The sequence below is a fragment of the Marmota marmota genome, unplaced genomic scaffold (assembly GCF_001458135.2).
Source record: "Marmota marmota marmota unplaced genomic scaffold, marMar, whole genome shotgun sequence".
In the NCBI taxonomy this organism is placed as follows: Eukaryota; Metazoa; Chordata; class Mammalia; order Rodentia; family Sciuridae; genus Marmota; species Marmota marmota.
Window position 1 is genome coordinate 4,183,912 of NW_025999895.1, and position 25,387 is coordinate 4,209,298.

At 60.2% G+C, this 25,387-nt stretch overlaps 1 protein-coding gene across 6 annotated transcripts in view; it reads right to left on the reverse strand.

Moving 5' to 3' along the window:
- Septin9 (septin 9) overlaps positions 1-25,387 on the reverse strand; it is a 140,038-nt gene that overhangs the window by 87,857 nt on the left and 26,794 nt on the right. The window contains exon 1 of one of the 6 annotated variants that reach the window (XM_048797764.1): positions 25,328-25,347. The exons of 2 other annotated variants lie outside the window; for them this stretch is intronic. Coding sequence is in view for 2 of the 4 variants with exons in the window: in XM_048797756.1 (XP_048653713.1) it covers positions 21,830-21,911 (82 nt within the window). In the remaining 2 variants the exon portion in view is untranslated. Of the gene's footprint in view, positions 1-13,254; positions 13,272-21,829; positions 21,927-24,323; positions 25,142-25,327; positions 25,348-25,387 lie in introns of those variants that run through there. 3 more of the 6 variants (XM_015504129.2, XM_048797756.1, XM_048797769.1) reach the window with 3 other exon arrangements.

The window sequence follows — 25,387 nt, forward strand, 5'->3', positions numbered from 1 at the left end:
GAGGTTTTATTTACGCAGCCAAAGTTCGCCGGCGCCTGCTTTGCGCGCCCAGCGCCTGCAAGGGTTAAGCGGGGGCGCGCGGCGAGATCCAAGCTCTGGGCTCCAGAGCCGGGGATGCGGGGCGACCGCGCGAGTCCACAGCATCCTACGGACTGAAGGCAACTGGTCCCCTGGCCGGGGTCGCCGCTGCACCCGCTGGGTGGCCTCTACGGAAGGCGCTGGCCCAGTGCAGGGGCGTGCGCCGGGATGGCGGACCCTGTCACAAGAGCCCGGGACACGTTCCAACTCCACATCCCCTGCTCAGCAAAGAGTAGACCCGGGCCTTCCCCCCCAGAGAGTAGACGGTTTGTAGTATCTGAAGGAGGATAGGACACTGGGAGAAAGGGCAGTGGTAGGCCCCCTCTCCCGCTGGGCCCGAACGCGAACCACTCCCACTGGGCCTTTCTCTGGGTCAGTAGTCTCCACTCCTCCAACCACCGGGCAAACGTGATTAAACCCCACTGCACACCGTGGGACATGGGTGAGCTAGAGGCCAGACAGAAGGGGCAGGAAGTAGTCCTCTGGAAGGGCCCCGGGGTCCCCCCAAGGGAGAGGGGTGATCTCCCACTCTGCCTGGGCCACGAGCTGTATGCTCCTGCCCTTACCTTAGGCCCAGGGCCTCTGCCTCGGCCCGGTGAGGACCCAGCCCCTCCGGAGTGGGTGGGCAACTCTGCCCAAGTGGTCCCCAGGGCAGGGGCCTGCAGCATGGGGGGGGGGAGGGGCGAATGAGCACCTGGGCTCATCCTGGATCAGGGGCTGGCCCCTGGCCACTGCCCACTCCCTCCCCACACCCACCTTTATGAAAGATCCCAAGTGTGCAAGGGATCCTGACCCCTGAGGGGAGGCCTAGGCGGGGTTGCAGGGGTCCCTTGGAGGACAGGGTTCTGGGTTTGGTGGCCTTTCAAGTTGCTGGAATCAGGTCCTTGGTAAGAAAAGCGGTCCCTCCCCTTCATGCCTTGGATGTTTTGAACTGTTTTCCACCGAGTGAGTTCGGGGACACTGGAACTGCAAAACCACAGTCAGCTCAGACGGAGCACACCCTCGTCTGCCTGGGAGCCTGGGTGACAGGATGGGGTTGTCATTGCCATCACAGCACCCTGATGGCCTCCACACCAGCAGTCCAACCCTGCTGGGTCACCTGCCCACCCACCTCTGGGGATTTAAGTCCTCTCAACAGCACAGCCCTCTGGAAGATGCCGAGGCTCAAGGCGTCTGCCCTGGGCCGCAGCATTATTCTCCAGGGTTTTTATAGAAAGCACCTGTTGAGTGGAGACCCACCCATGAGATTGCTCTCCTTGTGCCCTGAATCCCTACGCACAGCAGGGCCAAGCCGACTTGGGTGTGTGTTTCCTTGGGGAGCCCAGCCAGGGTGCAGGACTCACCGAAATGCCCCCATGGGAATCCGAAGGACAATGGTGGGAGGAAGGCAGTTTCCAAGGCCTGTTGTGACCTGGCTCAAGAGCCCAGGCACCACCCCCTGCTGCCATCCCCCTTCACCTTAACCACAGCCCTCATTACCAGGCCTCTGCTCCCTGGGGAAAGCCAAGCTGGGTTTGGCCACACTCCCAGCAGGAAGTTCACCCTTGTGTCTAACCAACTGCTCTAATTGTACATCATGATTTCCTCCCTTTTCTGCTGACCTCAGAGGAGATGGGAAACAGTTGGGTACCTCCTCCCTTCACATCGTAATCACCTCCAAACTCCAGGCACTCCGCCTGCCTGCCCCTCGGCCTCTGTCTCTCAGCTTACACTGCCCTCCTCTAGCCCTGTAGGCACGGCCCTTTGATCACTCCCTGGGATGCTCCGTCTGGGGCTCCAGGGCTTTCACCAGGCCAGATGGCCACCGTGGGGGGGGGGCCTCCTGGACCCCTCTCCCGGGGTCTAGGCTGGACAAATGGTCCTGGTGAGGGCCCTGGGCAGGTGAGGTGAGCAGCGGGTGAGAGAGAAAGAGGCTTGGGTTTAGCCAGGGAGAGGACCGGGGCTCTGCCCTCTGTGATGGTGACCGGTGGCAGGGCCACCTGCAGGCCTGGCCAAAGGGGAAGGTGTGCTCAGAGGGACACCAGAAACCCCCCTCCCAGGTGCACCCAGACCTAGCGGGGGCCGGTTCTGCCCCCAAGATGTCCCCGGGCTCAGACGGCGGCCTGGCTTGGGACAGGGCCTCGGCTGATGGACTTCAGGTCAGCATCTCCGGACGAGCTCCTCCTGCGCCAGGGCAGGCCCTGCACCCCGAGAGGAGTCCTCAAAGGGGACAGAAGGGCACAGAGACGGAGAAGAGACTAGAATAACGTGGCCACAGGCCAAGGGTGCTGGGTCCCCAGAAGCTGGGTGGCAGGAAGGACCCTCCCCAGAGCCTGCAGAGGGACAGGGCCCTGTGACACGGTGCGTCAGCCTGGTGACCTCCAGAAAGAGGAGAGACCACCCTTGTGTTGCAGCAGGCCATCCTCACAGCTGCAGTGGGAGAGCCCAGGCCCGAGTCCCCGTCTGGATCTCTAGGTCAGCGCTCGTCACCTGTCATGGGGCTGACACCGGGCACCTCCATCCTGAGGGGGTTCAGCCCTGAGTGGGGTTCAGCCCTGGGGGGGGGGCTCAGACAGCAGCGAGTTTTAACGAGAAGCTAAAAGCAGGACAGGTGAGGAGTGGGAGGAAGCCCGTGGGGCCTGGCTGGTAACAGGAGGGAGCGGCCTGGGAGAAGCCACGGGTCGCGGGGTCCCGTCCAGCTGGAGGGACGTGGACCACAGTGTGGGAAAAGAGGGCGGAGGAAACGCTGGGCGGAAACAGCCGTTTGGCGTGACTTGGGGACGGTGACCCCTGTGCGCCCAGGTACAGCCGTGGGAAGCTGAGCTGGCCCGGAAGCAGTCAGCAGTGGGGCCTGGAGCAGGGAGTCGGTGGCACTGGGCCCAGCCACTGCGCCTGGACAGGACACCAGCGAGCAGTCTCCTCCCTCACGGGGGCTCTCTCCGCCTGGACCTGGCACACAGTAGGACCGCACTGAGCTCCAGGGCCTCAGTCCAGCGGCAGCCGGGCCTCCCTCAGCCCATCCCAGGGAGAGGCACCCTGCTCGCCCCACTGCCCAAGCCCAAAGGCCACCACCTCCTGCATCCTCCTTCCCTCACCCCAACAGCTGGACCCCACGCCACTTCCTCCCTCCAGGAACCTGGGGACCTGGGGGCCTCCCCAGCCCCGCAGGCTGACCACAACCAGCCACCCTCAAATACACAGCAGGGCACTGGACTCAGCATGCCTGTGGCTCGGGCAGCTCCACCTCGGACAAGCTCAACTCCCAAGGTGACATCATCAGTGAGCGGGAAAGCTGCCCTCCGGCCACCAAACCTCAAGGGCAGGACAGGAGGCCCTGGTAGAGCCTGGAGGGCGCGGCCCGGCCATCCCCAGCAGCACACACGTGGGGACACGTAAATGTAGACAGAAAACCGGGACCTGCTGGGCTCCGTGCTTCTCACCTCTGTTTAAATACAACTTAACTGGTTTAATTGTTACATCAGCCTAGTGTGTCACTTGATTTTATAACGTTCTTCTAGTTCAGGCACTTTCACTGTGATCACACACGTTTACACATAAAACACGAAGCCTCCCACTGACCACGTTAGCCGTCTCCGGGCACACAGCTCAAGTGTGGCCACCACCACCGTCCAAGTCCAGTTCTTTCCATCTTCCCAATGTGGGACTCTGCACCATTAAACAATGACTCCGCATTCTCCCTTGCCCCACCCGCTGGCAACGGCCGTTCCCCTTCATCTCTCTAAATATGACAACTCCAGCAGCCATGGAGTGGAATCATATAATCCTTTGTGACTGGCCTGCTTCCCTTGACAGAGTGTCTCAAGGTGCAGGGTTTATCCAAGTCACAGCACGTGGCAGAATTTCCTTCTTAAAGGCTAAATAATATTCCACTGTGTGGACATACCACATTTTGTCTACCCGTTGATCCCTCCATGGACATTTGAGTTGCCCCCAGCTTTTGGCCGCTTTGAGTAATGCTGCTGTGAATGTGGATATGCACATTATCTGTTTAGGTCCCCACTGTCACATGAGCATTTAGTTCCCAGAAGTATAATGGCTGGATCCTATGGTCATTTTACGTAATTTAATTTCAAACAATGTCTTACATGTAATTTGTTTTTAATATATTTACTTTTATATATGATAACCGTGTGTATAGTTTTATATTATGTAAGTTCTGTGTGATTTAATCTTTGATAACAACCACTTTGCCAGATTCCTCACGGTTTACCCATCTGCTCTGGGTCACCGTGGCCTCTCTGCTGTGCTCCTGCAGTACACTGCCTGCCTGCCTCCGTTCTTGTTCCCTCCACGAGCCCTCAAGCCCTCGCAGTGACCAGACCACGTCAACTCCCTCTGCCTTGCTCACTCTTCAGGTGCCAACTCCTCCCCTGCGTCTGCCCGTTTCCAGAGCCTAGTGACCTCATTCAGCCCCAGGCCTCCTCCCTGTTCTACACACTGCCTTCTGCCCCAGGACATTTGCACAAGCCCTTCCCTGGGCCTGAACGGCTTCCCCGTCTTCTCCTGGTGGCTCTCTGTCTATCATTTCAGTCTTAAATATGAGAGCCCCCACCCCAGGGTTCCCCGTGAGACTCAGTTACTTCCTCACCTCTAGGCAAGTGCCAGGTTCAGTCCTGTTCAGTCCCACAGAGTGATAAAGCAGGATCACGGGGGCTTCTGATGGGGAATCAGCCCCGGGAGGACAGCAGGGGTCGTAACCCACGTGGACTCTGCCCTCCTGCCAGCACCAGAGGCAGGCGCTGCTACACCTGGACCCAGCCTCCAGGACCCGCCTCCCTGCCAGCCCCTGCCTGGGCAGCCACCCAAACTCGACCACTGACTGCCTTGCAGGCTGCCAGATTGTGAACGCTCATGTGACAGTGGGGACAGCTGACATTCATCCAGTGTGCAGCTCAAAGCCCATCACACCATCTGCCCGGAGGCTGAGAGGCAACTGCAGGGTCTCACTTCAGAAGAGCAGATGACTAATCCATTCCCCAAACTGCCCAGCGGCGGCCTGCTTGGTGCAGAACTGCGGTGAACCCTGCCCGCAGGCCTGGCTCTTATCTCGGGGCAGGGACTTTCTAAACAGTGTGTCGTCTCCAGGCGTGTGAGGCAGAGGAGGCTCCTGGCCTTGGAACCCGCAGACACTCTGCCCACGGCTCCTTGCCCCCAGCTCCAGTGCACAGGGCTGCGCAGGCCCAGTGGGCCTGGAGTCCCCAGGCTGCTGGCTCTCGTGACAGGACCTGACGTGACCTGAGGTGACCTGACAGCAGCACCACCTGGCCCTCCCATGACAGTGACCTTAGACCTGCTAGGAGCCAGGGAGCGCTGGCTGGTGAAGCCACGGCCTGCAGTGCCAGCGCTGGCCTTGGTGACAACCCACACACAGCAGGGGGAAGGGACACCCTTCTCTCCACGGCCACCGCTTTCTTACTGACCAGTTTCATCTTAACACAGTCCCTCGATGCCTGGTGCGACCATGGTCCCCAAGACACAGCTTTGGAACGGCCTCAAGTCCCCAATATCCTAGCCACCACCTGAGGCTGGAGTGCAGAGGCAGGGGACATCGTGTGCGCCAGAGAGTCGAGACACAGCCTCTGACCCTCCTGGGCTCCGCAAGGGGCTGAGAGGAGTGGCCAGGCTGGTCCTGACCCCGCCTAAAGGTGCACAGCTCGTCCCCGTCCCCTGGCTGTGCCAGCCCGCAGACACCTCACAGCGGCTTCCAGGACACTTGGACACATGCCTGCCCCGAGGGACAAGGGACAAGGGATGGGCTGTTCCCTGGGCCTGCAGTGTCCTGGCCTCCCCACCACTTTTCCCAAGCAGGCACCCTGCTCTGTGGGTCTGGGGCTGCAGGCAGCTGCCACCCTGCAGTGTGGGGACAAGGGCTGAGTCACCAGCCTGCCACGTCAGCAGGAACAGCGGGGACCAAGCTGAGAAGAAAGCACTTGTTTAAAGTCACCACAGTGGCCGTCCCCAGGGAGCGCCCCTCCCAGCCGGGCCCGTCTGCAGCTACAGGCTGGAGAACACCCTGCCCACCCGGCTGCCAGGACCCAGCAGGTGGCGGGCAAGAGGGCGGAGGAGGTGGCGGGAGCAGAACCCTCTCCCCTCCCTCACCTCTGACAGGGTCCGGGGCCACCTGCACCGCAGCCCCCAGCCCAGCCTCCTAAAGGCTCATCACCCGCCCTCGAACTCTTCCGGAGACAGGGAGCTCAGCACCCACCGACGCCTCTCACTCTTTCTTTGGACTGTTTAGAAACACACGGAGGCTGGGGTGCGGCTCAGAGGTCGGGCACCTGCCCAGCGCCCACCCTGCGTTCCACCCCAGCAATGCACAGCCACACACATAAAAACTGAAACGAGATAAAGACGGGGCTGGGGACATGGCTCAGTTGGTACAGTGCTTGGCTCGCATGCACGAGGCCCCGGGTTCAACCCTGAGCACCACAAAAAATAATAACAATAATAAAGGTAGATGGGGTCTCAGGCAGTGACCCCAGGACCCCTGAGTGCTCTGGAGCATCCCCCAGAGGACAGGTCTGGGGTCCACTTCTGCCCGTGTCTGTGCCAGGCTCTGATGACCTCAGTGGAGCCCCAGAGATTAGGGGGCAGCACTGTGAGCGGGCAGGTCCCCAGGCCTGGCCTTTCCTCTCCTCCTCCCTCCCACCAACCGTCCCTGCCTGGCCTGGCCACCTCTGCAGGGGCACAGAGAACAAAGAGGAGGAAGTAGCTGGGCTCTGCAGGGCTCCCTCAGAAAGGGCAGGGAGGGCTCTTTCTGAGAGGTCAACAGACCACGGCTCTGCGCGTGGGCTGAGTTCTCTCCCCTTCCCAGTCCACCATGATGTACGGCCTCACCCCCACTAAAGTAGAAGCCAGGTGCCGTCACTTGCAACTGTATCCCAGCTACTGGGGAGGCCAAGGCAGGAGGATGGCAAGTTCAAGGCCAGTCTCAGCAATCTAGCAAGATGCTCCTCAAAATGAAAAGGGCAAGGATGTGGCTCAGTGGCAAAGTGGCCCTGTATCCAGTCCCCAGTACCAAAGACCAAAAAGCAAAAAAACAGTGCCTGTGCTCACAGTGACCCCTGTGGGGGAGGAAGAGGGCGGGCAGCCGCTCTACCTGAGAGGCAGCCTCGGGGCTGGCCCTGCGCCTGGGGACACAATGCTCCTCTGGATGGAGGCAGAAGAGTGGCCGCTGGCCAGCCCCCCTGGCCAATCTGGATAATGAAATCTTCCCAGCTCTGAGTGTGCTGGAAGCAGCAGCCAGAGTCACCAGGTGAACCACTTGTCCCCAGCGAGGCACGGGGTACAACACACCCGGCCTCTCGCTGGCCCGATTCTCCCCGCAACATGAGTCACTGGGGCCAGGATGACTCGGCCCAGACAGGGCCCTGCCAGGGTCTTGCCAGCTCTGGCCAGGCCTCGGGTGGGGAGAGAGAAACAAAAGGCCCGACCAGAAACCCCGGGCCTGCGTGGAGGCCTCGGCACTGCGCCCGGGGTCCAGAGCAAAGGGAGGCTTCTCTGGCCGCCTCCAGGCAGCTGCGCCCCTGCCCATGTGGGCACAGACGGCCTTTCAGAGCCTCGGTAACAGCCAGCAGAGTGACCCCATGTGGAAACAGCCCAGGAAGGACGTGAGCGAGACAGGCCCGAGGCCCCGGGGTGGGTTGACACCTTCCTGCCCCTGGTGGCAAAGCCCCGACCGTGCCACGTCAGGGACAGGCTCTGGGTGGTTGTTTTTGTTTTTCATTAAGAATAAGAACGCGGCTCCCTCCCCACAGCCCGGGCTTCAGCAGGACCTCCTCCCTCCAGGCTCAGGTGCGCCCACCTGGGCTCCAAGCCCATGTGGAAGGACCTTCCTAAAGTGCGACAGTCCCCGGGGGCATGCCTTCACCTGCTGGGCACGGGGGGGGGCCACTCAGCCTCCCCTCCCGTGCCTCTCCCTGCCCTCTGGTCCCCCCAGCTCTCACGGGACCCCATGAGCCGTGCCTCTGCCCGCCCCATTCTACTCCCCCTGCCCTTCTCTCCCTGCTCCCTGACTCCTCCCCTCTACTCCTGCAGGCTTCAGCTCAGATGCCACTTCTTCCAGGAAGCCTTCCAGGGCCCCAGGGGGAGGGCTTTTCCTCTAGGGCCTGCTCAGCGTCCCCAGTCCCTGGGCAGCCTCCATCTCAGACCCGGCGGCCTACGAGGTATCAGGAGGCTCTCAGTGAGCGGGGCTGAACCAAGGCCCTCAGAAAGCCGCGGAGCTGGGCAGAGGCGCAGCAGATGCAGAATGAGAGCAGGTGCGTCCCGCCCCTCCTGGCGCTCACCCCACCCCGGGCCTTCCTCTGAAGGAAGGGGACAGGTGGCGGGGACCGGAGGAGGGCTTCGTGGAGAGGGACTCCAGTGATCCTGGCTCTTGCTGCAGGGCACCTAGAGGGGACCGTGGGCCAGGAGAGTGGAGCAGTGAGCAGCCCGCGGGCAGCTGGGCCAACTCGGCACAGCTGTTCTCCAGCGGGGAGAGATTTCTCACCTTCAGGAACAGGGTGGGGACATTCCCAGACAGGGCCACGTCTTGGCTGGGAACAGGAACCACAGTGATGGGTCTGGGTGGCCGGTCCCATCCCCAGACCTGGCCGGGAGCCTGTCCCTCTGCCTTAGCCATTTATGGAGGTGCGGCCCCGTGACAGGGCACCCACCTGTCTGCGGAAGCCGCCCCGACCTGCGGCACAGGACTGCGGCAGTCCCCAGCCAGCCTCTGACTCGAGGCCTCCTCTTCCAGAAGCCAGTGTGGACGTCCAAGGCCAAGATCTCCACAGGCCCTTGGCACGTCCCCAGACGCCGGGGACTGGAAAACAACGGGGCCTTCGTGGCCAGCAGGGTGGACAGGGCCCAGAGATGGGCAGGTTTGTCAACTCAGTTGTGAATGATCTAGAGCACAAACCCCGCCTCACCCAAGTGTGGCCTGAAAACTCACAGCAAATGTCCCCTTCAGAACCATGTCACCTCTCCAAGGCCCACCTCACCTCCCTCCTGCCGGCTCACTGGCAGCCACCTGGACACGGCAGCAACCGTGGCTCATCCTGCTGGGTCTCTGAGCCAACCTGTCCACCCCCACAGCTCTCCTCTGAGCAAGAGAGACCGACCTTCAGAGTGGACCCCAGACAGGGAAGACCCTCCAAGGAGCTCGGCTCTGCTCCGAGGGGGCGCCTTCCCACCTTCCTTCCTCTCGATGCTGGGTCGGAACCCAGCCTGTGCCAGGCAAGTGTCCTGCAGGAGCCACACCCTAGAGAGCACCCTTAACACAGAGACTGACACTCAACCTAGGGGTCCTCCTGCAGGACAGCCCTGAGGGCTGGGGCCTCTTCTCTTTCCTCTTAAGGTTGCAAGGACACTTACGGAGCACATGGGTCTCAAGGACGAGACCCCCTGCCCCATCCTCCCCCGACCTGGGCCTGGAAGACTCTCCAGGTGGCAGAGCCAGCTCTCCACTCTGCCCTCTGCAGATGCCCAGTGAACGTCAGCCCCTCCCCGATGCCTCGGGCACCTGCCTTCCCAGAGCGGTCCCAGCAGCCCAGCCCGGCCACCCAGCTGGCATTCGTGGACATCTGGCCAACAGCTCTTAGCTATGCTCCAGTGACCTTGCAAATGCCCCAGGTCATAAACGAGGCCCCGGCTCGTGTCTCGGCAGCTTCCTCCTCCACCACTCCTTCCCGTCCCGCCAACGTCCTGACAGTGGTCAGACAGGCGAGTGGCCTGTGACCCTCCCTGGGGTCGTCCCTGTGCGGGCCCGGCTCGCTGGAGCCCGTGGGGGAGAATGCCCAGCCTCTCGGGGCCTGAGTCCCCACAGGGACGAGGACAATGAGTGGGAGGCACCTGGGGACATGAGGAGAAAGGAGGGGAGGGGGGAGAAGAGGAGGAGGAAAATAAGGAGGAGAGGAAAGCGGAGCGAGCGGCCCTTGCTGCTGCTCCCGCGACCTGACCAGCTACTGCCCCCGTCTCCAACACGCAGCCGACATCAGAGAGGGCCAGGCTGCCTGTGCCCAGGAGGGTGGAGCTCCAGGACTGGTCAGCGATGTAGCCACCACAGTGGACCAACAGGGTCCCCAGCACAGGAGCTGTGGCAAGGTCCCCACAGGGTCTCTGAGGCCGAGAGGCGGGGAGAGGGGACCGCAGCTGCAGGCCAGGATGCCACTCAGCCTCCCCCAACGTGCCCTGCTCCGAAGCTGGGCCTGGCACCCAGGAGGGGAGTCCCCGGCCCCCAGCATGTGTGTCAGGTCTAGGGCACAGGGACAGGAGGGGGCCCAGCCCAGAGGAGGAGCCCAGAGAGATTCCAAAGCCCCCGGGGGAAGTTCACTTAGGTCCAACTTCAGTCCCTCACCACAGAAGGCCTTGGGACGGAGCAGGCCCTGTATGTGTGCCGAGGGTCTCAGCTGCCCAGAGGGAGGAGCACGGGATGCACGTGCCACCCAGATCCACTGTCTTTGCACACAGTCGTGAGACAGAGAGACGCGCAGCAGCCGGGCACGGCCGAGTGTTGGCCTGGCAGCCCCCCGCCCCCCGGGGTTGGGCATTTGCACCAATCCCGTGCACACAGATCTTCACACACATGTGGCTGACAATCACCCGCACAACTGTGCCGGGGAACCTGGCCCAGCGCCCGCCAGCAACAGGGCGCTGTAATCCCCAGCTGCTCCCCGGATGCCACAGGAGACGCCATTGGAGGACAGAGAGGGTCACGGTTTTCAAGGCCACACCCCCATGGGAGACATGGGGCCACAGGATGGACATGTTGTCAGCCAAAGCATCAGCCCGGCCCCCTGGGTCACCGGAGGAGCAGGCACCCGCTCATTCAGCATTTTTATTGAGCAACTACAAGGAGCTAAACAGCATAGACCAGGACGTAAGCAGCTCATCCCAAACCACCCGACCCTCTCCCGGGCCTGCTGTGAGGGGCAGACTGGCTTCTGGAGGCGCATGGAGCTGGATGGACCTCTCAGACTGGCCAGCCCTGGGCCTGGGTTGGGCAGGTGCGCAGCACACGGGGGCTGGGATGGACTCCCCCAATGGGTGCGTGAGCAGCGGACATCGGCCTGCGCTGCTTGTGGAAATGCCCAAGCGCTGGCCTGTCCACGCCTGTGGCGAGGAGCACAAAGCGGCAGCAGGAGCCAGCGGGCCGCCCAGCTGCTACCCAGGAGGCAGATGATCTGCTCCAGAGTGTCCTGTCCTTCCCTGACAGCTGCTCCGCCAGCCTGCGGCCCTGGCAACCACGGGAGGCTGGCGGCCGGGCTGCAGGCTGAAACCATGAGTGACCTCCACGGAGGGGTCACTCAGCCTCTGTCCAGCTGGAAACGGGGCTCCTGCCAGGCGGGAGCATTTGGGAGAACCAGTTCCTGGGAGCTGAGCCAGGCCCAGATCAGGCTGCGGGAACCTTCGGTGATGCCCACCGCCTCACCCCGCGGGGGAACAGCAGCCGTGGAGGGGAGGGGCAGGGTGTGCGCGAGCAAGGGAGGGACAGGGACAGACGGGCCTCGGGAGTCCCTTCACCCCTCCCTGCTTCAGCAGGGCCCAGGGCCCCGGCTTCACAGGATCACAGTGAAACGTGGACACCTCGATGTCTGTAACGTGCTGAGAGCCGGGGCGGCACACTGTGCGCCAGGCCTCTGCGGCCTGTGTCTGCCAGCACAGCTTGGTTGCGATCCCCCGATCCCCCGTGAGAAGCAGGGGCAGCTGCTGGCACCGTGGCCTTGCTCTAGGGACCCTGGTGGGAGACGTGACAGCCTGCCGCTGCCTGGGGTCCCAGTGCCTGTGTGCACACGTGGGCACTCATGTGCCACCCACATGCGTGTTCTCGTGCACATTCGACTATCATACGTGCCTTCCCAGCACCTGTGCGTCTGTGCGTTGGCTTCCACGTGGAGGCTCAGGCTGAGCGGGTCGGGACAGAGCCTCTGTTTCCATAGGAACCAGGTGGAGCAATCTTCTGTCACCACTGGTGGTCAAAAGGACAGAGGAAGGTGAGGCGGGGAGCCACTGTCAACCCTTCCCCGGGGACAGGCGCAGCCGGGGCCTGGTGGTGGTAGGCAAGTGCCCAGATCCTTTGGAATTCAAGTCCTCATACGACAACAGCCCTGAGCCTCTGAAAGACCCTTCTCCGCAGCCCTGAGCCACGCCCACACGGTCCTTGCTGGAAACTTCTGGGCATGGGGGACTCGCTATTTTGTGAAATGTCCCATTTCACGGTCACAAAGTGAAAACGGTGAGAAAAACACCTGTTTATGTAACGCGTCACACTCCTCGTTCCAGTGTCTCCCAGGGACCTGGTACCGGGCGGTTTCTGGAGGACCTCAGTCCTGTATCTGGCTAAGCCTGAAGCTCCTCTGCGCCCACCACGCCTCCGTGTGAGCAGCCTCCATGCCGACCAGAGCCCCTTCCCCACAGGATCTCAAGCCCTCGGGACACACGGTCTCCTGCTGGGCCCTGGCTGGCCTTCCACATCCCCCTGAGGACCACGCCCTGGGGAGTCCTCGGGTGAGGTTGAATTGCATCCCCCAAAACGAATCCCAGTGCTCACCCAATACCTGTGACAGTCACCTTACTTGGAAAAGGGTGAAATCTAGTTAAATGAGGGCACGCTGGGTCCCTAACCCAGTGACTGGCGACTTGGTCACAGACTACAGAGGCAACGTCAAGAGGCGGCAGACCCTGGAGGGACGCTGCCGAAGCCAAGGGACACCCCACCCAGAAGAGAGGGTGGGAGAGAGGCCTGGGGCTGATTCCCTTGCAGCCCTGTGGACAACTGGGTTTCAGACTTGTGGCCTCCAAATCCCTCGTGATGTTCCAGGAGGGGCTGTTTGGGGTGCTCTTCTGGCCCCCCAGGACACAGCTCCAGGCCTCAGCGGGGGGCCCAGCAGCCTGGGCCCCTCCCCCACAGCAGCCAAGCCCTATCCCTTATTTTGTCTCAAGGTTAAGGTCACATGGCTGTTCACCCCAGCTCCGGTCAGCCAGCCTGGGCGGATTTCCCCGTCCACGCAGAGCAGCCTGGCCCTCGCCCCTCCCCTCACTCTCTGCCGCTCTCCCCTCCCTGCTCCCCATTAGACGTGGGGTCCTGGTGTAGGCCCAGGACCAGGGTCACACTTGACAGCTTCCCACTGCTGGGCTGGAGCTGACCAAGGCTCCCTGACGTGGAACCTCATGCCCTGACCTTGGCCCTCGACTCACCGCAGGGCCTCTGAGGGTCTCTGTGAGGTCAGCCTTTCCCCCTGACCGAAGCTCATGAGGAAGGGTGCCCAACCTTGAGGGTGGAGACTCCTGACCTTGACAGACCCCAGGGGACACAATGTGTCTCCCAAGGCCTCAGAGCCACTGGTCTGTCCCTCCACTGCCAACACTTAGGCAAAATCTGCTTTTGAAAGTAGATGCCCCCACCTCGGCCCCTCTGTTACCATGAATGACCAGCAACAAAAACACGGTCTTGTGCCAAAGGTGGGGCCTGCAGTTCCCAGGGCCAGTTTCCTGCCAGGCCTAGGTGCAATCCACAGGAGGGCTCGCCCGTCAGAGGGCGCGTGTGTGTGTGTGTGTGTGCGCGCGCGTGCGTGTGCGTGTGTCCCCCCACGCGCAGTCGGGAAGGGTGGAGAGGCTCAAGGAAATGCTTTCTGGAGCTCGGGAAGACAAGGAGATGGAAATGAGAGCTGTGCATCACACACATACACATACACACTCACACACTCACACACTCACACACACTCACACACACTCACACTCACACACAGTCACACACACTTACCCACTCACACACACACTCACCCACTCACACATGCACACTCACACACACATACTCTCACTCACACACTCACACACGCCCTTCCTCTTCTTTCACCCACAGGCTTGGGACACCTACTTCAGATCTGCCGGGGGCCTTCGAGGTGTGGACGGCAGCTCTCCCCCGCCACGCCTCCTCCCACCCCACGGCCTCCTCCCTTCTGCCCCTCTAACCTTCTGCTGCCTGCCTGGACTCCACCCGCGAGCGCTCGGGTGTGAATCGTTTCCTCTGCACGTAGGTTGCGGGGGAAGGAACGGGCAGGCCCTCTTCCGGATCTGGGGCTCTGGCCAGGGATGAGCTTTCTCCTGGAGAACTTGCACAGGGGCCGGGCTGCGGGGACTCGACAGCTCGCGGATGCGCAGAGCAGGCCCCGGCAGGGAGACCCCGCAAACGCCAGGCTCTGTTAGGCCTGGGCAGCCCCCAGCCTGAACGCCCTCTCCTCCGCCCCCCACCCCAGGAAGCACGGGGCGGGGACAAGAGAGGGCTCTTTCCTTCAGGGGCCACTCTTTGCACACCTCTGGAGCTGACCCCAGTGTTCTGGGCTGCACAGGAAGGAGTAGCAGCCCCCTGTCCCCCAACTCTGCCCCCCAGTGGGGAGAGGACCAGCCGCGTCTGCAGACACATGCTAGTGGAGGTGGTGGACAGGCGGCAGTGGCCCAAGCCCGAGTACAGTGGCCCCGGAGCCCGTCACACCAGCAGCTCTCCAAGCAGACCAGGGCACACTGACCTGTGCCACCAGCCTGGTGCTGATGCCCGCTCCACACAGCGCCCAGCAGGAACCCCAAGCACCCACCATGTCACGACCTCAACCTCCCCTTCCCAAGGAGCAGCAAAAAACAGAAGTGGGGCAGGCGGAATAGGATCGCAGGGCTAACCGACAGCGTGGCTCCTTGTCCAACCCTGAGTAGCATGAATTCAGACCAACAGTGTTTCCCAAGTGCTATATACACACTAGACTAGGGGGTCCCCTCTCGCCCTGCGGTAGTTCTGTCCTATGCACACGTTTAAGTCCTACTCCTGCCCTCGCTCATCCTCTGAGGATGGAATCTCTGGATTTCATTCTTTGGATTTGCAAGAAAGGAGAAATCGGTGGCGAGCTGCTAGGGTCTGCTGCAACATTGGGGGGCACAGCCTGCAGCTGACACAGACCCCATCTGCCAGCAGAAGCAGAGAGGCCCCAATTTCACCAGGGTGGAGCCTGTCCCCAGGCGGGGTCACTGTCTTGTCACTCAGCCACCCTGACCAGCGATTTGACTGCTGTACACTCTGGCAATGAGGAGGATTAAGCTCCCAGCAGGAAGGTGGCTGCTGGCGGCTGTGGGCAGAGCATGGAAGGCCACACCCCTGCCAGGAGAGAAGCAGCTGCCACCTGGCTAATTCTCCTGCAGGAAACATTGTAACTTCGAGAAATATTTAAAGGAGCCAATCGGAAAGATTATCTTTTAACTTTAATTTCTTTAAAAAGGATAGAACTTTCTGAAGCAAAATATTTGCATTCTTGGGCTGGGGTTGTGGAGTGCTTGCCTAGCATGCGTGAGGCACTAGGTTCCAACCTCAGCACCACATAAAAATAAAATGAAGGTACTGTGTCCACCTATACCTAAAAAAAAATGATACTTTTAAAAAAAAAATTGGTATCCATTTTAAATGTATACAGAAAAAAAGAAAAATTCAGAAAGACTGTTAGGAAAGAAAAATAAAATAAAATGTATGTAGGTGTGATAAATACATCAAGCTATCACACAGGATGGGAAGTGGCAGACAGATGTTCCCTTAGAGCGCCATGGTCCCTGCTTTCTTTTTTTCAGGCAGAAACATAATGCTAATTCCAAGTAGATTTTGAAAAGTTGATAACGCAGATTTGAACACATAGCAACTTCTACTACACCAATCCAAAGAGGTGTGAGTAAACAGCCAGACGTAAGTTAAAATAGAATCCTGAATAATATCCAACTAACCTAAAAGAAGAGGAAACAAAGAGAAACGGAGGTTGCAAACCCAGCCATGCCCATAAGTATATTGAATATAAGTCGCCTGAAAACACCAATCGAAGGCGGAGGTCCTGAGAATGGAGAATGGGTGAAAATGGCGAGACCCAACTCCATCCTGGCAACAACCTGTGTGTGAGCACAGGTGGAGATTTTATGTTTGGAAAGAGGTCCGCATTGCAGACAGCAAACGCAGGGGCCTCCGGGGCTGCAGGAGCAGGTGGCTAAAGCCAACTCCAGGCTAAAATCATCGCCACAGATAAAGGAGCGCGTCTCATCCTGATCAAAGGGTCCATTTGTCAAGACGACATAAAAATCACAAATGTGTATGCAAAAGAGTTTCACAGCACGCGAGGATGGACAAGCAACTCCACAATCCTCGCTGGAGGCTGGAACAGGGTCTCTGTCCATCTGGAGGCTACAACAAAACTCCTCAGCCTGGGTAATGGAGGATCAGTAGACAGTGACATCTGGAATCTGGGATCCGGGGGGTCAAAGCACCAGCAGGCTCAGGTCTGGCGAAGGCTGGCTCCCTCCCCAAATGAAAGTCCCGGATGCTGTCCCGCAGGTAGGAAGGACCAACTCCCTCCAGCCACTTTCAAAAGAGCCCGGGTTCTATTCACGGGGCTCCACCCTCTTGACCTCATCACTTCCCAGGGGTGTCACCCCAGCCCCACTACATTAGGTATTATATTTCAACTTCGTAAATTTTAGAGACAAACATTCAGAAGGTAGCAACCCCCATCCTCAGCAGCTGAAAAACAGAAATCTGAAGACCGCCACTAACCACCTTGGCCTAATCAGCAATACTATTTTATTTTTTAATTTTTGGCACTGGGACTTGACCCCAGGGGCACTTTACCCTGAGCTACATCCCCAGCCCTTTTTATTTTTTATTTTGAGGCAGGGTCTTGCTACAATGCTGAGCCTGGCCTCAAACTTGCAATCCTCCTACCTCAGCCTCCCAAAACACTGGGATTACATGTTGCACCACCACATCTGGCTTAATCAGCAAATACAAAGCATTGTCCCCAACAAGTGTAAAATACATGCTCTTTTTAAGTGAAAATGGCACATTTACCAGGACACACTGTATACTGGGTCATGAATCTCAAACTTGAAAAGATTGAGATCTTGTAAAATGTGTTGGCTGGCCACAATAGGATTGCATTAGAAACCAATAACTATTTGATATTTAGAAGAATCTTGACTATCTGCAGTTTAAATAATATACTTCTAAAAACCCATGTATCTAAAAAGAAATCACAAGAGAAATTTTACAATATTTTAAGTAGAATGACTATGAAAACACAGCATATCAAAGAAATGGAATGAAGCTAAAATGATGCTTAGAGGGGAGCTTCAAATGCTTTTATTAGAAAAAGTACAGTGAGCATGCCTATAATCCCAGTGATTTCAAGGCTGAGGAAGGAGGATTTCAAGTTTGAGGTCAGCCTCAGCAATTTAGCAAGGCCCTGTCTCAAAATATAATAAGGACTAGGGGTGTGGCCTAGTGGTAGAGCACCCCTGGATTCAGTATCCAATACCATAATAAATAATGAATATGTACAAACAAAAAACCCATATATCTGAATCCAGAAACTGTCTAGAAGGAACGAGGAAAAGGGAATCAAGTAGCCAGGTGTGGTGGCACACGCCTGTCATCCCAGCAGCTTGGGAGGCTGGGGCAGGAGGATCTTGAGTACAAAGGCAGCCTCAGAAACTTAGTGAGGCCCTGAGCAACTTAGCAAAACCCTGTCTCAAGATAAAGTATAAGAAGGGCTGGGATGTGGCTCAGTGGTTAAGTGCCCAGGGCTCAATCCCTGGTACTAACAGAAGGGGGGTGGGGGCAGCGGCTCAATGTTACAAGGGGCAACAGATTTGAAAGGAGATTTCACAAGGAAGAAACTATGAGTGGCCAGTAAGTCACCAGGAAAATGCAAACGAAAGCCAACATGGGATACCCCTCCACGCCACCCGCAGACTAAAGGGCAGAGCAACCACACCAAACGTTGGCCAGCACCTGGGGCGACCTCGCACTGCTAGGGACTGTGATGGGGCGGCCACTCTGGGAAAGGCCAGGCGGGTTCCTGGAATTCAGGTTCCGCTCCTCTGTGGCTCTGGCTTCTGTTTCTAGGTATTAGCAAAAGGGAACGAAAGCGCTTGTCCAGGGAGGGCCTGGTGCGGACACCCTGCTGACCAGCAATACTCACAGGCCCTGGTGGGGACAGCCAGGGGCCACGACAGGAAAGGGCTGGAAAGCCACAGAGCACTCGCGCAGTGAGCCAGCCCGGCTGTCAGCTGAGTGCGGGTGTCCCCAGGGGCGCGGGGGCTCCCCAACAAGCAAACCAGCAAGTCCGTCTGCGGTGGGCGGGGCAGCGGCCAGGTGGGAGGGGCTGAGGGACTCCCTGGGGCGCCCTGAATTCTGATGGGGTGCACAGTGTCCCCACCTGTCGAAATCTGGGAACAGTGCACTGAACATTCTGTGACATACAGATGTCCCCTCGAGAAGGAAGAGAGCCCCCAACAGTCCTGGGTCCACACCAGCGGGCGGAGGCCGAGGGCTCCGGGCCTCGTGTGCTGATGTTTGCGACTTATCTCGAAACGCACCCCCAAAGCCGACCGCGGGTGGGGAGAGGGACGGCCGGGAGGAAGCTCACAGAGGCCACTGCGGAGCCGGGTGGGCACGAGGGCGAGCGCTGTGACCCTGTCATTTTCTCTGCATCGTGAATTCTTTCTCAGGGGGGGTGGGGAAATACAGGGCCTGAGACACAGGGACCCCAAATCGGGAAATGAAAAAGGCACAGAGCGGGCGGGACCCCTGCCTGTCCCCCTGTCCTGAGCCGGGAGCTTCCAGCTCTCACTGGCCCCTCCCAGGTGTCCTGTCCTGTGCCTGCCTGGGGGCTTCCTTCTGTCCTCGTCCTTCCCTCGCCCCTTCCCTGGCCTGCGTCCAGCAGGCAGGCAGCCGAGTCCGCTGAGACCCAGAGAAAATGCCAGCCCAGGCGCAGCGGGCTCTCGAGAGCGGGCAGCGCCACCTGCTGGGAAAGAGGCGCTCTGCACCGGCCCCCTGGGCGCCTTGTCCTGGGCCAGCCCCTCCCCGCTGCCCCGCCCCCAGAGCTGACCCCTGCATCCCGCGCTGGCAATATAGGGGTCCCCATGCATGGGGGGCATAAAATGAACCCCTCTGCCCGCACCTCGGCCGCCAATTCCCAGGGGCACCCCAACCCACAAACATCACAGGGGCGTGGGCTCAGACCCCCTGCCTGGGGGAGCCCCCCCCCGCCCCCTCACCGCCAACCTCAGGACCAGGTCACTTTGGAGACTCCTGCATGTGTGAACATGTTGAGGCTCCAGTTCTTTCCGTCCCAAGACGGGGACAGCGAGCAGGACACACCGGCACGGCCGAGAGCCCTGCACTGGGGAGCCAGCTGCCCCGGGGACAGAGCATGGGGACCTCTGCTCCAGAGGTGAGGCCACGGAAAAGCAGGGCCTATGCGGCTGGAGCGCCTCCATACAGCTCGCTCCGGTGCCACCGACTTCAGGCAGCGGGCCTCTGGGGGACAGTGAGGCCCTGGCTGTGAGGGTTAGGGGCTCTAGGGGTGGGGTGCACAGACCCCCCCCAACTTATTACAGAGGCGGTCAAATCTCCTGTGTCCCCAACACCTGCTCACGGCCCTCCTCGGGTGAGCAGAAATGTCACCCAGGAAAGGTCAGAATCAGGGGAGTCCGCCCGAGGGGCCTGGATGAGCCTGGGACGACCCCAAAAGCAGGCCCCAAAAAGCTGGGGGTGGCTCACAGCCACCACCAGGAGGTAGTGTCAATCCCCAGGTCAACGAGTCCCTCTCACAGCTCCTGGGAAGGTGCCCAGCTGGGTGCGTGGCCAGGCTCCTGAGCAGCTGTGCCCCCAGGGCCACCTGCAGGCTCAGAGCCCACAGAGCGGGGACTCAGGGGAGGCACCCGCCCTCCAGGAGTGCCTGAAAGTCCCGCACTGTGTCTCTCCCAAGTGGCCCGGGACGCGGAGGGCAGGGCGCTGGGGAAACGCAGGGGGCAGCAGGGTGGCATTGTCTTGGAGCGGGACGGAGGCAGGGAGAGCAGAGCTGGGGTGCAGGGTTTGAGGGGTCATGGTCCAACCCCAGGGGCCACGGGAAGGACACAGACTCCACGCCCCAGGGGCTGCCTGGCCTCCCAGCAGCCTCCCTAGTCTGGAGGCCTCTCCCAGGGATGGGACTGGAAGCCCTTGGCCTTGGCTGGTGCTGCAATGCGGGGAGGGAGGTTCTGACTCGGCCCTTGAGTCAAGGGCCCAAAGCTGGGGAGAAACGTGGAAGCCACAGGACGGTGGCAGAACCCAGGCACTAGGCACAAGGCTACCGCGCAGAGGGTCCCACGGGGCTGGCCATGGCCCTGCCAGGGAGGAAATGGGGCTCCGAGCAGCGCTCCCTCCACCTACACCTGCCTTGAGGCCACCAGGTTCCTAGGGCCACCTTCCCAGAGTCAGGCCACACCACCGCACCCCTGCCAAGGGAACCAAAGCTCAGCTCGGCCCAGAAGCAGCACACACCCGTCCTAAAGGAGCAGGAGGCCAGGGCCAGCCGACACATCAGCCTGTGTCTTTTGTGAACACCAGGGGCCCCTAGCAAGGAGCCCCCCCACCTGCAACGACTACAAAGCCCACAACCCTCCAGCCTCCTGCTTCCCTTTCCTTCCTGCCACCAGCCACCCAGCAGCTGCAGGGCACTGAGGTCCCACCATAGCCAAGAGCAATCATATTGACTGGGATCTGTGAGTCTCGCCCCCGCCTACTCCTCTGCCCACTGCCCAGACCGCCCTGGGGAGCTGTGGGCACAGGAGGGCTCAGGGACACAGGAGGGCTCCTACCTGCCCCTGGAATTCCACACAGGGCTGGGCCTCCTCACATCACCAGGAGTAAGTGACCAAGTGCAGGGGCCAGTGGCCACAGCAATGGCCCAGCAGGCCAGTGTGGGTCTGAGACACAGAACCTCTTGTGCATCCAGGACACATGGGGACTGAATGGATGGTGGCCCCCAAATGAGGTCCCCTGGGAGCCTGTGAACGTGGCTTTATTCAGAAAAAGGGTCTCTGGAGACAGAATTAAGGATCTGGAGATGTGATGATCCCTGGTCACCCAGTGGGTCCCAAATCCACGAGTGTCCTTATAAGAAATAGGGGCATTAGGGACAGGGAAGCGGCTGTGTGACAAGGAAGAGGCTGGAGTGAGGAGGCTACCAGCCAAGGAGTGCTGAAGATGTCACCAGCTGCCGGGAGAGTTGCAGAGCAGATGCCCCCGAGCTCTGGAGCGGCCAGCCCCACGCACCTTGACCTGCACTCTGGCCTCCAGAGCTGGGAAAGAGCAAGCTCCTGAGTGAGCCACCAGGAAATCCCACAGGGACCAAAGTCCCCGCCCGTCACTGCAGGTCAGAGCAGGTCAGAGCAGGAAGACAGCGCGGAGGGCCCCAGGGGAACCTCTCACCCTGGAGCTGAGAGCCAAGCCGGAGAGCTCCGCGCAGGCAGGAAGCGGTGGCCACAGCGCCCATCCAGGCCAGGATGCCAACTCCCCAGGGGCTCATAGATGAGGGGCCACAAAGCAAGGACAGAAGGGACAGTGAAGCACAGACTCCAGGCACCTCCAGCTACCTGCCGGTCCATGGCAGAGGGCCCACCCTGACGGGAGCAGAGCCCAGCTCTGCCCCTCTGCACTGGCCAAATACCCACCAGCAGAACACCCAGGGCCAGGGCGGCCGGGCAGCTCCAGGACGCTGTGCCAGCATGGTGACCGCACAGCGACTTCATGGCTACGCAGCCTCCCCCGGGGCCGCTCCCACCCTCCCGAGGCCCCCTGAGCAGCAGCTCCCAGGGGAAGTCCCCTTCTTGGAGACGCTCTCCCTACTGAAGTACAAGCTCTTGGAACAAGATAAAACTGCTTAATTTGTAAAAGCCACAAAGCCAGTCCAAAACAAGAAATCCCGACCTTGGCTGGAGGAATGGCCTTCTGTGCCTCGGCAGCCTGTCCCTGCTCCGTGACTCACACCCCGCTGACAAGCAGGCAGCATCTTCCAGGGGAAGGCAGTGGCTTCAGAGAAGTCAGGGCGGGGGGAGGACCCCAGGGTTCCCCGCTCCTGAGGCAGGTGAGGGGAGAGAGGAAGAAAGAGGAAGCAGATCCAAGGGCCACTAGCATCTGCAGAAGTCCCTTCCCTGAGGCTGGGCAGACCACCGTGGACCCACCAGGACAGGAGCAGGCCACCACCACCCCCAGACAGCGGCTGGGCAGCCAGGCTGGACCCAACAGCCAGGGGTGTGAGCAGCAGCGTCCACAGCTGTGTCTAGGGATCGGCAGGTGGGGCACCCAGCAGGACAGGCCTCTGACCACACATGCACTCACCATTGCCCCCAGCCCCATGGCCCATTGGATCACTGGTAAGGACGAAAGGAGCTGTCACCACTGATGGTGGGACAAAGGGGCACAAGCCAGAGGGCCCAGCGCCCAGGAAGGCAGAGAGGAAGGGATGCCACCTAGGGGCCTCATGGGTACCTCCTCAAGGTCACCCAGCAGGGACTGGACAAGAGCTTGCCCAGAAACTGGAGCCAAGAGCTCAGCCAAGGACCACAGGGGAGGCCTGGCGGCCTGCAAAGCATGCTGGGAGACAGCTCTGGGTTCTCCTCCTGGCTCCTAGTGCCGGTTTACAACGGGGTTTCAGGAGGGGGGAAAAAAAGAAAAGGAAAAAATTCTTTTTAAAATAAAAACACATCCAAACAGGGATTGTGCTCTGACATTCAGATCCCCAGGTAGTCGCCCAGTGGGGTCCGGCATGGTCATCTATAAAATGAAAGCTGAGGTGGGGTGTGGCTCACGGGTAGAGCACTTGCCCAGCATCCCCAGGGCCTGGAGTGTGATCCGCAGCATGACTAAATAAATAAATAAATAAAGGCTGGACCAGAGGCCCTCTCCCAGCCAGAACATTGGAGTGACCTGTCCTCCGGAGCTGCAGCTGAGGAGGCAGAGAGGTCCATTCTCCGGGCAGCCTGTGGGAGGTGGCCTGCTCTGGGGTCAGCTGCACATCCCACGCCCAGGCCTAGAGAGGGACTCTCCCAGTGTCCCCTGCCCCAGTCCCTGCAGATGGCCCAGGGCACCCGGGCTCTGCACCTATGCCTGAGCTCAAGCAGGACCAGCGGGGCTGCACTTTCACAGCCGGCCATCCTCCTGCGGGTCTCTGGCTGCCCACCTCCAGGGCTCCGTCTACCACGCCTATTATTATGTGCCCCAAAATACTGCACGTTCCCCACTCCCCACGGCAGGATCCTCCCGGCCGGCCTCTCAGAGCTGCCCAGCCAATTCTGACACTGCCTCAAGAGTGGCAGGGGAGGATCCCATCCTTCCAAACGGCCACTGAGGGGTCTTTTTTTTTTTTTAATATTTATTTTTTAGTTTTCAGCAGACACAACATCTTTGTTTGTATGTGGTGCTGAGGATCGAACCCGGACTGCATGCATGCCAGGCGAGCGCGCTACCACTTGAGCCACATCCCCAGCTCCACTGAGGGGTCTTTTAGGGACCCCCTGCACACACAGGATCCCCAACACAACGACAGACCAGGGCCACGGGCACTTATGGGATGGCGTTCTTAGGCTGAGCATGACCAGGGCACCTCAGGACACCAGGAGCCGGGAGCGCAGCGCACACCTGAGGATTCTGCACCCGCGGGCGACCCCTGGCACCCGGCTCAGAGGGGTGCGCCCACGCGTGGGCACAGTCTCCAGCGCATCCCGAGGACCGCAGCCCTGCTCGCCGCGCCACGGCACTTCCAGGGCTCGGCCTGGAAATCGGGTTTCCTCACTGGGGAGGCCAAAGCAGGAGGCGCCTCCCTTTCATTTATCCACTCACGCCCCGCCCCACGGCCCGTGCCTGCTGGGGGTCCGCGGGAGCCACATGTGCACGTGCGCATGCACACGAGAGCGCACACATGCGCGCGCGCGCGCGCGCACGCCTCCTCCGAGCGCCGGGAGCCTCCACCTCTATAATCAACTGCCAGGGAGGCCCAGAAAAGCTATTTCGGGGAGGAGACCAAGACAGCCTTGAAGACAGACTTCGGTTGGCAGCAAGAACACAAACCACACAGTGGACAAACAGGCCTGGCGGCGCCCACCCCAAGCGCCACTGCAGGCCCCCACCCTTGCCCGGGCCTTAGTACCCACATCACCGTGGACGCAGATGCAAAACTGGCACGTTGGAAAATGAAAGAGAAATTGCAAGGAGAGAGGAGAGCCGAGCTTAAATAACAGCCAGACTTGGAAGCGCTTAGGTTTGGGAGAAACATTCCACCCCACGAACTGAGAACAGTCAAAAGGAAAATATTTCTCCAAAAATGAGTAAAAGTGACCCTTGGGTGCTTATTTCCCGCAGCATCAATAGAGCCCAGTCCGGGAAACTGGGAGGGGGAGTGGGGCGAGGAGGGCCGTCTGCCTACCTGTGATCCGGTCCCTCTCCATTCCTACGGGTATATTTAGCAGCAGGCGGGAGTCCCAGCGGCCCTGGTTCAGAGGCAGGCGTCCTCCCCTTTCTCACCCGTCCGTCGCCCTCCCTCTCTCTGCCTCCTCCTCCTCCTCCTCCAAAAACACTCTTTGTCTGGTCTAATTTCTTCAATCTGTTGCAATCACGAATGCATCCAAATTACCACATTTCCATGTGCTGATCATATGTTTGTGCTCCAAACTGAAGTAGCATTGTCTCTTCAAAACAGGAGGGAAAGGCAGCGAGGAGAGAGACGGGAGGGGGGAAGCTGGGGAGAGGAGGCCAGAGGTGGGTCCGGAGGGATCCCGCCGCGCCCAGGGTCCTCCTGCGCGAGGACCGGCCGCCTGGCCTTCGGAGCGGTGGCTTCAGCCGTCCAGCGTCCAGCTTCCGGCGGCGGCGTCCTCTCTCCACCCCCTCCAGCCCCCGCCGCCCTGAGCCTCGCTGCTCCTTTTTAATATCCACTTGGAGATGCTTAACTTAGGCTCTTGGAAACCAACTCGCAGAGTCAAATTCCTGGCGACTTCCAAAGTCTTTCATTTTCCCCATCCGGCGATGCCGCGATTTCCTGGGGTTTAAGTGTTTAAAAAGCCCAGTTCCTGCTGCCTGCCTCGCCTGCCTCTGGCCCCACTGGCCCGGCCCTTCCTTGGCACCCCGACTGGGCTGGCTGGGAGATGGCCACCTCCCCAGGCATGCGAGCTGGGAGAAGGTTCCAGAGCACCTGCCCAGGATGAACCCTACGAAGGTGCCCTATGCCGCCAGCCTCTGTGTCAGAGGGAGCTGCCGTCCCCACCCCAGCAGAGGCTTCCTGGAAGATTCCTACCACAGAGCATGAGTCAGTAAGTCTGGGCAGTCCCCTGGGAGGGAGCAAGTCCTCTTGTTGCTCATTTCCCCAGACTCCTCGGCTCCCAGGGGGTGGGCAGCTCCCTGCCTTTTCCCACTGGAGTTCCAGGGGCTGCTCACCTGGAACCTCGGGGTCCCCACCAGCACCTGGTCAGTGTCTTGGGGGCGGGGTGGAGGAAT